Source organism: Thunnus maccoyii, chromosome 5 (assembly GCF_910596095.1).
Source record: "Thunnus maccoyii chromosome 5, fThuMac1.1, whole genome shotgun sequence".
NCBI lineage: Eukaryota > Metazoa > Chordata > Actinopteri > Scombriformes > Scombridae > Thunnus > Thunnus maccoyii.
In genome coordinates, this window is record NC_056537.1 from 9,294,365 (window position 1) to 9,309,004 (window position 14,640).

The 14,640-nt window shown below is 38.6% G+C and overlaps 1 protein-coding gene across 1 annotated transcript in view; it reads right to left on the reverse strand.

Moving 5' to 3' along the window:
- Nucleotides 1–14,640, reverse strand: part of cspg4 (chondroitin sulfate proteoglycan 4) — a 70,971-nt gene that overhangs the window by 12,066 nt on the left and 44,265 nt on the right. Inside the window, exons 4-6 of the mRNA XM_042410624.1 lie at nt 13,518–13,706; nt 13,078–13,353; nt 7,331–7,507 (exon numbers count right to left, since the gene is read on the reverse strand). Coding sequence (XP_042266558.1) covers nt 7,331–7,507; nt 13,078–13,353; nt 13,518–13,706 — 642 coding nt within the window. The remainder of the gene's footprint in view (nt 1–7,330; nt 7,508–13,077; nt 13,354–13,517; nt 13,707–14,640) is intronic.

The following is a 14,640-nucleotide window of genomic DNA, read 5'->3' on the forward strand; positions in this document are numbered from 1 at the left end:
TCTCCCCTTTAATAACTTTCACTGAACCTGAGAGAGTGGGCATGAACCTGTATGATATTCATCTGTAGCTTTTATTTGTTAGTTAAGACTGAAATAACATAGACAAAGAATTAGAGCAAGAGGTTTTCCAGTTGATAAATAGAAAATCCAAACTTTCAGTAAAACTCAGCTGACTTCTGCACAGATGAACACTGGTGCAAGAATGAAGATGCATTTTAAAAATCAATGACTAATCAATGAATCGACTAACCTTGCAGCTCTAGAAAGAGGACTTATTTTGTTCTATTTGAATAACCTCCAGAGGTTGGAGGAGGTAAAATACAGAAAAAATGCAAAAATTAGAAGAAAGCTTTAAAAAAAGAAAATGCTTAAATTCTCTTGTTCCAGCTTCTCAAATATGAATATTTTCTGGTTTCTTTAGTCCTTTACAATAGTAACTGTTGATCTGGACAAAACAAGACATTTTAGGTTGCATCTTTTTTTTGTTATATGGTGATTGACATTTTAAACAACTAATTGAGAAACAATCAACAGATTCATCCATAATAAATAAATAATTATTTGCAGCCCTAAAAACAATATAGTGCCAAGACAGCAAGTGCAGAGTCACTAATATGTAAACCAATGTTAGCTCCGTTTCCGTTTTTTATTTTTTTTAAACTTTGCACAGTTCATCTCTCTTCCCGCCTTCTGTGTCATTCCTGGTATTTCAGACTCATCTAGACTGGTTCAATATAACAAATGTGTTGTGAAGTGTATAATTTAGTTGCCTTACAGTCCACTGCTCATAACATCACATTCAGTTTGACACTCCATCAAGGCTCTATCACCACGACACACAGTATCAACAGTTCAAAGCCATCATCCATCATTACATTCTTTGTGCTTTTTCTGCTGGTAGATTGTGACTTTCTTCCTCCCAAATGATAACTTTTAGAAACACTGATGAGTACACAGCCAAGTAATTTGAGTTGAAGTGAAATCAACATTACTGTTCATGCTCCTAGAATAAATTCTGCAGCTATACATTTTATTTCATCAGTATCATTACAGAGTAGGCTCTTATATTCTATCATATCATGTGTTTATGTATCTTTGTTATTGTGATAAATGTAAGAAACTTTGTCTTTAACTTTCAAATGAGTCTTCACAAACTCAGAAATTGCATTTGTGTGCATAAACAATATGCAAACCAATTAAAACAATAGCCAAACATTATGACATTAAACACATGAGATAATTACTGAGAAGATTCTCAAAGAAGACTTAATTTTACACATTGTGGCCTCTGATTGGTTTTGGATTTGCAGAAAATCTGCTGTACTGTTTTGTAGAGAAGAAAGAGGATGATGATTGTGTAATCTGGCTGTTAACCATCTCATCTCTGCATCAGTGAATATTCATGCTCAGTCAAACAGGATGAGTACTAATTTGGTGATTTGGAGGTCAAACAATATCTAGACATCTAGGGTAAAATCAAGCTAAATTTGGAAAATATTTTTAGACATTTCAATTAAATTTCACTGTTTTTTTCCAGCAGCATTCATTGTTTTTAAATGTGCACTTAGCCCTGTTTCACACTGCAATGCAGTCATTTAAATGCTTACTGGGCTGTCTTGGATGGCAGGGTGTGGAGAGTGGAGGTGCCAATGTTGGCAGCCCAGCTTGAAGCCTGGTTCGGCAGTGAGCAGAGAACTAAATCTGGGATTATCCCTGGACTATTTAGCGTCAAGGGGAGTGAGGCCTGCTGCTTGAACTTTCAAACAGCAGGAACCCTGGTGAGCACACCTCAAGTACAGCATCTGCACCTGAGGGGTTCAGCTAGGAACACCTGCGGTTCCACCAGGACTGCTGCAAATGAGTTACCTGCAGAGACTGTTTGCCAGATTGCAATTGGGCCAAATAGTACCTGATGACCATTTAAGGCCCAGTGAGGGACCTGGGCTATTGGAGAAGCCCTGTCTGACAGAACACCTCTGAAGAAGGCAATCTCATGCAATCAGATACATCCCTACAAGATGGAGGTAACCTGACTGCAAGAGCTTGGCAGGATGTGTGTCACCTTCACTGTCACAGGGTGGATCTGTTTGCACTACAACACAACACCCATTATCATCCATACACCATGGACACTGTAAGACAGCTGGTCCATGCTTTCCCTCTCCTCTATTTTATCCCTCTCCTTGTAGAATAACAAATTAAAGTGCTTCTGGTGGCCTGGACATTGTATGCAGAGATGACTCAGCTGATAATAGCACTACCCACATCACCAATTTCTCAGCATTAAGGACCATTGTTGCAGGTAAAAACTAGTATTACAATACCTCACTATTATTCTTCCACCATCACTAACAGAGCTGAGGCTGACAACTTTTTAATTCCAAGAAGGGTAGGAACAAGCTCTATTGAGAAAAATTTCAATGTCACTACCAAACTCTTCAGAGTTTGACTGTGGTTTCAGTTGTAACGTTACCAAATTAACTGCCAACTGTAGCTTCCTTAAAAGATTAACAAAGTAAATCAAGCGCTCTATCAGATTCCCTAAAAGGCCCACCACAACCAAGTTTTAATCTTCAGGCTATGCTGCAATTCGTTCCAGGTATGTGAAGCATAAAATCAAAAAGCAAGTGTTTCCCAGGTCAGCGCTAATCCAAGGAAACTGAAGCACCAACCAGCATTGAGCGAGTACATACACAAAAAAAATCCAAGTTTCCAGTCAGTAAGACACGTGAGATAAAAGTAGTAATTTCTAAAGAAGCACCTCGTAATTCTCCTCATAATCATTCCTCTCTCCTCTCTGGATATAAAGGGACGGTCTGTCTGCTAGAGTTTTTTTTAAAGAGCCACGTTTATAACCATCATCAACTGCAGTTAACGATCTCATTTGCTGATTACTGCACAATAGCCTAAATCAGAGAGACATATTTTTAGAATCTTCTTCTAGGACACACGGTAAATTAAATTTATTTCTATTTTGAATAACACATCATTTTTTGATTATGTTTAAGAATCATTTGGACTAATTTACATGCAAGCTGATGGCAAAAAAAGCTTAATACCCACTTAGGTAGACAGTAAGTTTAATCACAGAACAGATAGACATGTTTCAATGCCTGATGAATTAATTGGCTGTTAATTTATTTTCTTGTAGCTTGTTGCCATTGTTTTCTATGTGAAGCTGATGTGAAACATTAATGCTTTCTCATAGTTCTTTTTGACACAAATGATTACACTGGCCTGTGATGGCCATGATGAGGTTGATAATGATCACTGTGTATGCAGCACTGATTACCTATTGTGCTAAAATGCAACTTTGAATACACTGGTTCACTGGTGGGAATATAAAAAAAGCACCACAACAGAAAACAGAGCTTACACTGTAGCAAACAGTTTTCTTGAATAATAAAAAAGGTGTCAATATTTAAAACTAGGTCACATCAACATGGTTCAAGGTACTGTCAGTACTAGTTCAGATGGACATTCAATCCACAATCCCAACACTAGAGGGCCACATCAACTCACTCTACACCGCAGCAAGGCACCAGGCAATCTAGGGCAGGTAATCTGAAAATGGCTCTGCAAATTGATGGTTTATATAACAATCAATGCATTTAGCACTGAAGAGAGTGGGCTATAAATACAATTTGATCGGACACAATGGCTGATATTTCATTAGGAGGCAGTAATGAAGGAGCTGCCATAGGCAAATGACTTAGTTTGCTGTCAACTCAACAGGATACCACAGTCTCTTAAATGATTGAGATTCTGAGGGGCGCCAGATGTCTGAAGCTGTATCCCACACTTCCTGGGCATCCAAAATGCTGGCTGGTCTAAGTATAGGGTACACCAGTGTGTTCCCAACTCTATATGGGGAAGTAGGGGGGTAAAGTTGGACAAAATATATTAAAATAATAACAAAAAAAGATGATAGTGTGTTGGCAATGCAGCAGTTATAGTCTATGGCCATGGAGGAAACCAGACAGTTTTTTGGTGTTTTGTTTTAATTTCAGCTCACCATCCGCAGCAATGATATTTTTCTCACCTACCTACCCAAATATCTGATGCATTCTCTCTTTTGTTTTATGTTTTTATGAAGGATAAAATGAAATTAAACGAAATTGTATTTCATCTCTATTTTACCAGTCATTTGTATGAATTGCAAGGGGGTTATCCTGGCATTCAAAGCTAAATATGATCCTGCAAATACGTTAAAGACTGTAGTGAGAGAAGGCATCAGTAGAAAGGCTGATAGAAAATCATAGATAGATAGATAGTGAGATAGATAGATATAAAAATAACAAGCTAGACTGTCAAAAAGTCAGACTGACCCTGAGGGACAACTTTTCTGAAATACAACAAAGTCAAGTAGAGCCAGACAGAAACAAAGAGAGACAGAGTGTAAACCCTAATAGAGACCAGCTGTATCCTATAGACGTCTGCCAAATGGGATCAATGGTGAGCTTGAACAGAGCCTGATCATGGCCATGTTAGTCATCATATCTGATCATCTGCTGCAGAGGTCACTACACATATACTTCCTGCTTTAAATCAATCCAAGTGCGGCTGGGCCAGCCCTGGCTCTATGCGGGGAGACATCCACATATTATTATGTTACATTCTGCAGCCGCAGCACAAGAGGCGCAGAGATGGGATGTTGCCCTCACTCTGCCAGAAAGCCGCGGTCTCGTCGACCATCTTGGTTTTCCAAAAATACGGGTTGCCAGGGAGACGCGGAGCCGCAGGCAGAGCAGGGAGGGCTGAATGACACAGTTGTTTTCCAGTTCTGTGAGCTGATTACTGCTGGCTTTTTCCAACCGCCTGCCTACTCTTACAGTAGAATCTATTTCATTGATCCTTCAAAACTTTTCTTTCATGTCTGACGGAAATCAGCTTGAAAGCAAACAGTAAATAACTTTCTATTTACAACAAAAGGGAGGCTAATAATTTGGTGGAATCATCTTGAGGAAAAATACAGATGTGATCTATCCTGAATGTAAGAAATGTAACAGTACAGTGGTACACAGGATAACTCTACCACTACTTGAAAAAACTTATCAGAATTAAATGAAAAAAGCAAATCTATAATTTCAGCATAATTATGAATCATTCTGTTGTAGTTTTATTTGCAAATCAATGACAACTTACCCTTCATTAGTATGATGGCACATAATCCAAACACATAATGTGATGACTAAAAAGCTTGAGTTTCAATGATTTCAATGATCAAATGTGTTCCTTTACATGACTGTATTAGTGGACAATACTTTAAACAGATAAATACTCTCAAGCTAGAGTGATAAACAATAGACATATGTACACTACCAGTCAAAAGTTTGGACACACTTTCTCATTCAGGGGAAAGGGAAAGTGAGTCCAAACTTTCACTGGTACTGTACACAAGACGGAGATAATGAGAGAATGTCAACTTAAGTCAATTATAGAATTTAATAAGTTTCCTTTCATATTTCATATTTCAGAATGACACTGTTTTATCAAACATGACCATTTAATATGGGGTGTGGCATATACTGCATTACTAAATACCTTAAAGGGGACATATGCACATTTCCAGGTCTTTATTTATATTCTGGGGTTTTACTGGATGCATGATTTACTGTTCAAAAAATTCCTCACTTATCTTATAGCCTCAGTTCAGCCTCTGTCTGAAACAGGCTGTTTTAGCTCATGTCCATTTAAGCCCCCCCTGTTCTGATTTCACTTGTTTTTCTCATTCTTTACTTGAAACGGACACTTTTGAAATACATGTTCGAGCCCAAATCTGATCAAAATAATGCGAGTGGACAATCTGTGGTATAACCTTAGCAACAACCTTAACAACAAAAGAAACAGAACAGACAACTGTTTGTGGGCGCCAAAAATCTGACATCATCATGAGGGGGAAATGAAGATTACACTGAAAATGAAACGGTCAGAGCAGGCTGAAGCCTGAACTTTTGACTTGCAGAGAGCATTTTTACATACCTCAAGTTTTGGACCCTTTCAACCCTTGATGATTAACATCTGACATCATAACAATATTAAAATAACAGAAAATCGCAAAAAGCATTTCCTCCTTAAGGTACGTTGATTATAATACACATAATACATCCTCATTGCATCTTCTAGTGCAAGATGAGATCAGCTGATTTGGAGCTCCATTAAAATACATACAGATACCTGAAGTTTTGCTCGACACTGAAGGGAGTGCATGCAGAAGTGAATCACTGCTCTCCTATTGTTATGTGACTGACATGATTCACATTCCACATTTTGGAACAGTCAAGCTGATAATATGCTAATTCACCTCTTTTTTATGGCTTTTTATAAAAACAAATATCCTGTGGAGGCCACTGCTGCACTGCCCCAGCGTGCGTCATCATCTGAGGTCAGTACCCTTCGGTGTCTAAGTAAAGATTCTCTACATTTACTGTGCTTGCTGCATGACTGAATTGGATTTTTAGTTCATACACGATTCATGACAGCGGCCTGTAACTACAGATGAAAATATCCAGTATAGATATAAGAAAGCAGTGACTACAGAGTTCATTCTGAGTTCAGAGTTCATTCATTCTTAAAACTATAACTTTATATCAACTCAGATTTGTATCATTATGGCACATTTTTACCCTTAAACCTCTAATGTAAGATATTCCATACAACACACGATCAGATGTTTGTTTACATCTCATGGGACCTCCAAGTCAGCAGATTCACACTTATTATATTCATGCACTGTTTTGTCAGAAAATCAAACTAAATCAAGATTAAAGACTGAAGCACAAGGAGGTATTTTTTTATAAATTGACTTCCTTTCAACATGTCAGAATCTCATCACCTCTTATAGAGTCATTTATGTGCCTTGCTTTTATAATTTGTGTGACTTGGACATCAGACCAATCATGCAAATTCGGGTGCATGTGGGAAAGCGTACAGCCTGTCAATCACACACGCACAAACCAGACTACTTCTCAGTTCTTGAATATAATGGGAGAGAAAGCAAATATGTCCACAAACATATCATGAAATAAAGTGAACACTGGAACTAACATTTTCTCCACAGTTTCATCTTTTCCGTATAAAATACTATATCATATTTTGAAATAAAACGTTAGTGTCTTCCTCCTTCACACAGAATGCCGGCTGTGGTCAACTTGAATTCTCATCAGTTCGGATGTACTATAGGAAAGAAGTATCCAACTAACTGAAAGTTTGCATTTTATAGGCTTAAAAGATTTTCCTACAAAAGCATTTCTAATCCATTTACCATTGAGTATGTTGAAGAAAAGCTCAAAGTAACAGCAAATGTACTTTCAAAAGAGCAAAACATTACCTCCAGTCCCGTGTTTCGTGTCAGTTTTGGCGGCTCATCGTTGACTGGTATGACTGTCACTGAGATGGTGACAGGGAGGCTCCGGCGCTCAATCTCATAAATTGAGGCAGAGAGTGTAAAACTGTCCTCTGTGCTCTCGGTGCTGTCATGCATGTAGTAGATCTGTCCAAGTTTCATCTGGAGAAGACAAAAAGGATCCAGTTGTCACTCAATTCTGAATCAGACCTGACTGGTAGGAAACATGAAAAAATAGGGGGAGGCTGGGTGAGTGTAAAAGATGGAATGAAATTTTACAGTTTGCACACCAATATTCAAATAACACTCTGCTTTTGAGAAACCATGAAGTTATCAGATCCTGGTTAACCTGGAGAAACTTGGTTACATGATTTTTACATAGTTTCCCTCATCTCCAAGTCTTCAAGAGCTTGAAGGGGGCCTATTATGCTCATTTTCCATATATTTTTATTTTTGGATTCAACTAGAGTAGCTTTACATGATTCACAGTTGAAAAAACATCTTAACAGGCAGTCTTAGCTCCTGTCTCTTTAAGGCCCTCCTCCCAATGAGCCCACTCTGTTCTGATTGGCCAGCTGTCAGGGAGCCTGCCAAGGGGCAGCGATATCAGAATCCTGTTAAGTTACTGCCGATGCAAACCCAACATTTCCTGCTTTATTGTGTCAAATTAAAAGCTTTCAAATGACTAGATAACAGGAGATTTTTATTGTTAAGAATTTACAGGAAATTAAATATGTTCCTCACTGAATTAATGGAGCTTTGTTAGCGGTGCTAATAACCTGTCAAAAAAACAAGATTTCGAGATATTTGGAGCTGTTTCTTGTGTTAGAAATAATGCAGGGAGGAATAGTACAAGCAGAAACAACACAGTGATGATGATGTTTGATGAAGATATGCAGATGACCAGCACAGCTCCAACAGGTAAACAACTTATTTTACTTTGCAGTGCTGTAAAATGGAAAACACTCACCATGCCAGCTGGACTCGAGCCATGGCTTGGTGTGACTACTCCCAAAACAATGGAAAAATGCCATAATGTTAGCGGTGCGGAGCAATGAACTCATGCGCTGTGCATTGAGTAGATGACCATATAAAGAAACCTGTCATGAACTGATGTCAGTTTGGGCTGAATGTACAAAAAAACGTTGGGAACTGAGCATTCAGAGCAGTCTGAAGCTGGTGCTTTTTGCTCACAGGGATTACTTCTACATACGTTTACCTCATTATTTGACACTTTGGCCATGTTTAATATGAACATCCAACATTGTACCATTATATATATGATTGAATATAAGGAAAAGCATAATAGGTCCCTTATAATTTCTTTATATGATTAAAATATTTTGGTGCTCAGTATGATTTTTTTCAAACATTTGTTCATGCCCAGATAAGGGGAACTCCAATAATTGTACACGAGGGTCAGTCTGTTGTTGTGTAATGTCCTCTGTGGCTCTGGAGGACCTTTGTCAAGTCTGAGAAAAGTACCCCAGCTATGGATTGGAGACAGATTTCTAATAGACAAGCTGTGTTACAAATTTGAGTTTAAAAGACGTGGGTGATTACTAGGTTGCATAATGGGAAATTGAGGATCCACTCTGTTTGAAGCTTGACCCATACTGGGGACTAAATGTCAGGATATCTTGGCCTCTCCTACTTTTATTTTGATGATTAAAAAAAGCCCTTGTGAGCCCCCCAACTTTATATAATGCAGTAATAAATTGCTGCAGTACCCCTTACTCTATGTATATTCTCTTCTCTTCCATATCATCTCCATATACAGTACATGGACATTAGCTGTTTGAAACTGAGATATAAGCATGCATAAACATTTACTCCAGAAGAACAGTTACCACACTACCCTGTCTCCCAGAAACTACTTTGATATACGACAAAATTGCGGCAAAAACATGCAGTAAATATGTTTTGCTAGAAATGTGTTGCTGGCTGAATTACTTTTTCTCACAACATAATGAGAAATTGTTGTTAATTAATGTATTTGGCAAGTTGCAAAAATGTTGATACTGAACATGTGAGTGAAATCCATCCACTTTTTAAAAAATCTTTCTTATCCTCTAGAGGGTCGCAGGGGAGCTGGAGCCAATCTCAGCTGACATTGGGCGAGTGGTGGGGTACACCTTGGACAGGTCGCCAGTCAATCACAGGGCTAACATACCGTATAGAGACAGACAACCATTCACACTCACATTCACATCTATAGGTAATTTAGAGTCACCAGAACATGCAAGCTCCTCGCAGAAGGGCCCTAGCTGGCCAGTGGGTTTAAACCCAGAACCCTCTTGCTTTGAGGCTACAGTGCTAACCACTGTACTAGCACTAGCACTAGCACTAGCACTATCACTAGCGCTAGCACTAGTACTAGCACTAGCACTAGCACTAGCACTAACACTAGCACTTGGTTAGGATTAGGGAAAGATGGTTTAGGTTCAATACAGAAAAAGTCTGCTTAAAAAAAAAAAAGTTGACTGTAAACATAACCAGCCAGTGTTTACGTTTGTCAACACAATGTAATTAGGGAAACAATTTAGTCGTATATGAATGTAATTTCTAGTAGAAAGAGTTGCACTATATCACCCAATATGCAAACAGTGTGCATGTTTCAGTAAATGTAGTCTAATTACACAACAATTTCTGTCACACTTTGTAACTTTAGTTTTGAAAAGTGGTCTGTAAATGAGGCTTATTATTAAGATCAATGTGTCCAGAAGAAGAAAACTATAAACTACACAGTATCTTTGTATAGTACACACTGTATATTTTGTTGTTCTAAGCAAATAATATATCTTTTCAAACTTTTGAGACAAAGGCTATAATCAGATCTTAAAGTCTGGCAACAGCAGGGACAAGGAGAATCTCCCTGGTGGGATGAAACCTTGAGGGAAACCAGATGCACAAAGGAATCAGTCATCCAATGTCAAGTGAGCTAGATGGAAAACAGCACCTGTGGCTAGGCCAAGCCAACTCTGTTGATGTTCTGCATACAGAAGAGGAATCTCAGTAGCCAGAATCTTGTGTTCTTGTTTCTAAATCCTGTAGTCCTCTCTGTATCAAATAATCTTCCTACGTAACCTTTTCCTCTAATACTTTTTGTCACATTTACAGAGCTTCTGAGTCTTTCTCTCTAAGGACAACAGTTGGAACTTTGTCTAGATAAAAGTTGGTGAGCTGCTGTGATGAGAGGACCAGCTTCAGAGAGCAGGAAGTGCCAAATGGATCCCATATGACTGGCATCCTTCTGGAATAACAACCCCAATCATTACTGATCGGGGAAAGTCAGTGAGACAATCAGCCTGCTTGCTGGGACAATAAACAGTGGGTGGTTGTTGGCCATGTGGCCATCACATTTGTTCAGAGAAAGTATGATCTGTGTGTCAACATTTGACGCTAACTGCATAATTTATTTTACTTTGATATTTGATTGATGTACAATCTCAGCCTCAGTATACCTTCTATATTTCGGAAAATTTGTAACATAAACTGTAGAAGCTTGCGCACTTTGTTCTGATATGAAAAATAAAGATGCCTGTTTGGACCTTAATAGGTTTCCACATATGGAAGACCTAATGGAGACCTGATGGAGAGCTGAATCTGATTAAAGTAAAGGTATATTAGAACAAAGTGTTTCGGATTTCCTATATATCCTGAAGTTTGATCCCACTCAGCATAGCATATGTTGCTGAATGTGTACATGACTTTATTGTTTAGAGAGGGAGTAATTCATAGTCAGCGCTGTGGTTAGCAAAATGCCATACATTGTCTGACACAGGTTCTACACTTATGTGACACATCTGGGCCACATGGCACATAAAGTTACTCTACATTCTTGTGGTTACTGTTCATGTTGATGTCCATGTGAGTCACTCTCAGTTTTTCTCACTTCACCCCCTGTGTTGCTGTATGCTTACATAACCTCAGTGAACTACCCCAACTAACAGCTTTATTGCTAAATTGCTAGACACACCAGTAAGTCCAGTGTCAATTCACAGGGACAGAAGGGCCCAGTAGAACTTGAAACAAAATTGAAAAAAAACCCCCAAAAAACATTGCAATTCCGAAAAGTACACGCACATCCGACTTTAATTTTGGAACAATTATGGTGTGGTTTAAATGCTGCGCCGACTAAAGCTTGGACATTATTCTTCAATGTGGTACTCATTTTGGAGAACTGACTGTGTTTCATTCTGTGAGTATAACAGTAAAAGAAAACAGAAAAAGTACACACAGTGCACACAAAAAAGTCTCCAGGAAGCAGTATAAAGAAGTCAAAGCTTTGTCTTTTTCTTTGTGACATTTCTATAGTGGCAGATGATGATATCTATGTTCATTTTTGCCTCCCCACCATGAATGCAATCGCTGCTGTGCACTAGACCTATCTGAGTTGCACACTGGGATCTTTGAGAGACAGTATGAGTGAGTCTGGCTGTAGCAAAGCATGGGACGTTTGTGTGCACTCACACATTATTATAGGAATATACCGGGCCAGTTTATTTTGGCTTCAGGCGGTCCAAAGGCATCGTCAGTTTTTCCACAATGGTTCAGCGAAGAGAGAGGAGTAGAGGCAGACCAGGGATAGATATAGGAGCTACAAGAAATGTATCTAACTAGCTCAAACTAAACTATGTGGTCCATTCAGAATGCATGAGGTTTTTCCACCGGTAACTACTCATGCATTTTTAATATTTTCCTAAAGCTGGGGCCTCTGAGCCGCATGGAGAGAGACCAGATAACTGTGCAGCAGTGGCCAGATTCTCCCTCTCTCTATCTGGTACAACACAACAAATCCAAAACAGCACTGAATAGTAACTGGGGAAAGTTCCATGGTGACGCCTTGCTGTGGTAATCCTTTTGAATAACCACTATGATGATCTAGTCGTGAGAGGGAGATGTTACTCTCCCTTGAGTCATTAAGATGGGATAAAATATGGATTATTTGGTTTCTGGGCGTCTTCTGGTGATGTTTTTGGTCCAAGAGTGACAAAAATATATGAATCTTTGTCCAGGTGAAAATCAGGTGCTGGGTATGGACAAACTGACTTAAAGAAATGATTAGTATTAGTATTTGACATTACATGTGGTACACACATGGTAACCATTTGGTGGAAACAACTGTTGGGTAAATAAAAAGTCTCAAGTTTTATTTTACAAGATGTGTTTTCGACAATAAGCGAGGCAAAAATAAACATCAGAACTTTGAGTGGATCTTTGAAAACAGTGAGGGAAACCAAAAGGGAATGGAAATGATTCTTAAGGATTTAGGATGCTCATATTTCAGGACCTTCTCTATTATAGTACTAGTTTCTGACAATGCTGGTGGGTCAGCAAATATACAAATTTAGTGGAAGCATAGGAACTGGCATATTCATGCACTGGAAATCATGCATATCAAAATAATGTATATACAGGAGTAGAGCTGGTTCATTGGACACCAGGAAATCAGCCAATGAACTTGCTCATTATAGCCAGCGGCTAATTAGCCGATAGCATACAATAGTACACCATAGTGTACTACTGCACACTTGATTGACTTGATTGTTGAGTGAAAAGTCTTTGAGAGTTAGTGAGGGGATCATAAAAAAAAAACTTTTAAACCAATGGTGGTGCAGTGAAGAAAAGGCTGTATTAGTTGAATGGGGAGGCAGGGAGATAAGATTGTTTAGAGTCTTGTGTAAGTAAATTTATAATGTATGTATGTCTTCCATAATGGCACTACATACCTCATCCCATGTAAAGTAAGTCAATTCATCTCCATCCAGGTATCGGAGGTCCCCATGCTGTGGCGCCTCTTCTACAACAAAGTCGATGTTTGCTGAACTGTAGAAGGGATGTGAAATGTTGACAATCTCTTGATTAATTTGCCTGCTGAGGCCTTCCTTCACGGTAAAGTTGAAGGCCTGAATAGGGATGATCCGGGGCACAATGTTCACAGAAATATGCAGGTCCTCCACTGTGGTAAAACCATTGCTGACATCCACTGTGAAGACATCATTGCCCTGTAAGAAATAGATGTTCTAATAAGTTACTGATATACTAAAAATAAACCTGAGGGGCTGAAGTTTTCTTTTGTCTGATTCCTTTCAGTGTGAATATGAAAGAGAATAAGCTGCCATGTCTGATTTATTGTTAATACAACAAAATAAATTAAATGACAGTAAACCTGGACGGATGCAGACACGTAGAGAATGCGCCCCTGATCGATGTCCTCCTGGGTGAAGGAGTGAATGTAGTCGAGGACAGGGGAGGCCGTGCTGTCTGAGCTGTTTGTCAGCTTTACCACATGACCAAGACGAGGGGGCTCTTTAATGGTGAACACCATTTCTGTGGGCAGAATATCAGCTTGCTCCACCTAAAAGGTAAAATGGTACAGGCAAAAGGTACTGTTAATTTGGTATTCAACATTTCAATATATCCTTACTTCTTTGTAGAATGTCAAACTTGCAAAAAATTATAAAGTTGGCTTGACAAGAACACTGTACACAGTGCAAAAAAATCTAAATATGTTCTGTGACAGTTTTTTGACTTATATTTATTAAATATATCTCAAAATGCCAGCATACAACTTGACAAATTGACTGAACTTTGAAATATTGTGTAGACTGAAAATTATTGTCCCACAATGCAACACAAAATGGAAATTGAGGAACTATTCTCAGCTGACAAAAACAGCAGAAAGTTGTGCAACTGCCCAGCAACAGTTCACATAACAAAGCATATAAACAAATCAAACTCTCGAAATCTCTGGAAAGCAGTTTTCACTTGACATTGGCAGTGGTATTTGCAGTTAGATTGACATCAGGAGTTAGGCACTTTTTAAAAATCATTTGCTGTTAGTGCAAAGGCAGTATAGTTAATTCATGTTAGTACTCTTTATAATATCTTGTATACTAATTACCAAAAAGGTGAACTGTCAACTGTAGTATAAGTTGTTTTCTTACTGGTACTAGCACGATGTATAGTAAGAATTGGGGACATACATTGGGGTACAGTGTTAGACTGCACGGTCAGCAGAAATTTAAAAAAGCCATTGTGACATTGGGCACCCTTTAAAGCTATGTTACAGATTTACACACAAACAGATTTATGGTCATCCTGCTTTGAAGAGTTTTAATCAACTCTCTGGAGCCTGAAGCCTCAGAGTGTTTAGCAGTCATGCTTGCATTTGACAACATTTCATAACATCATACTACTTTCTATTCATAGTAGGACACACATTGGATATGCTCCCAGAAGCCAAGTCAATATTTTACCTCTTGTAAAGGCCATTCTGTCAAGGCTTTGTT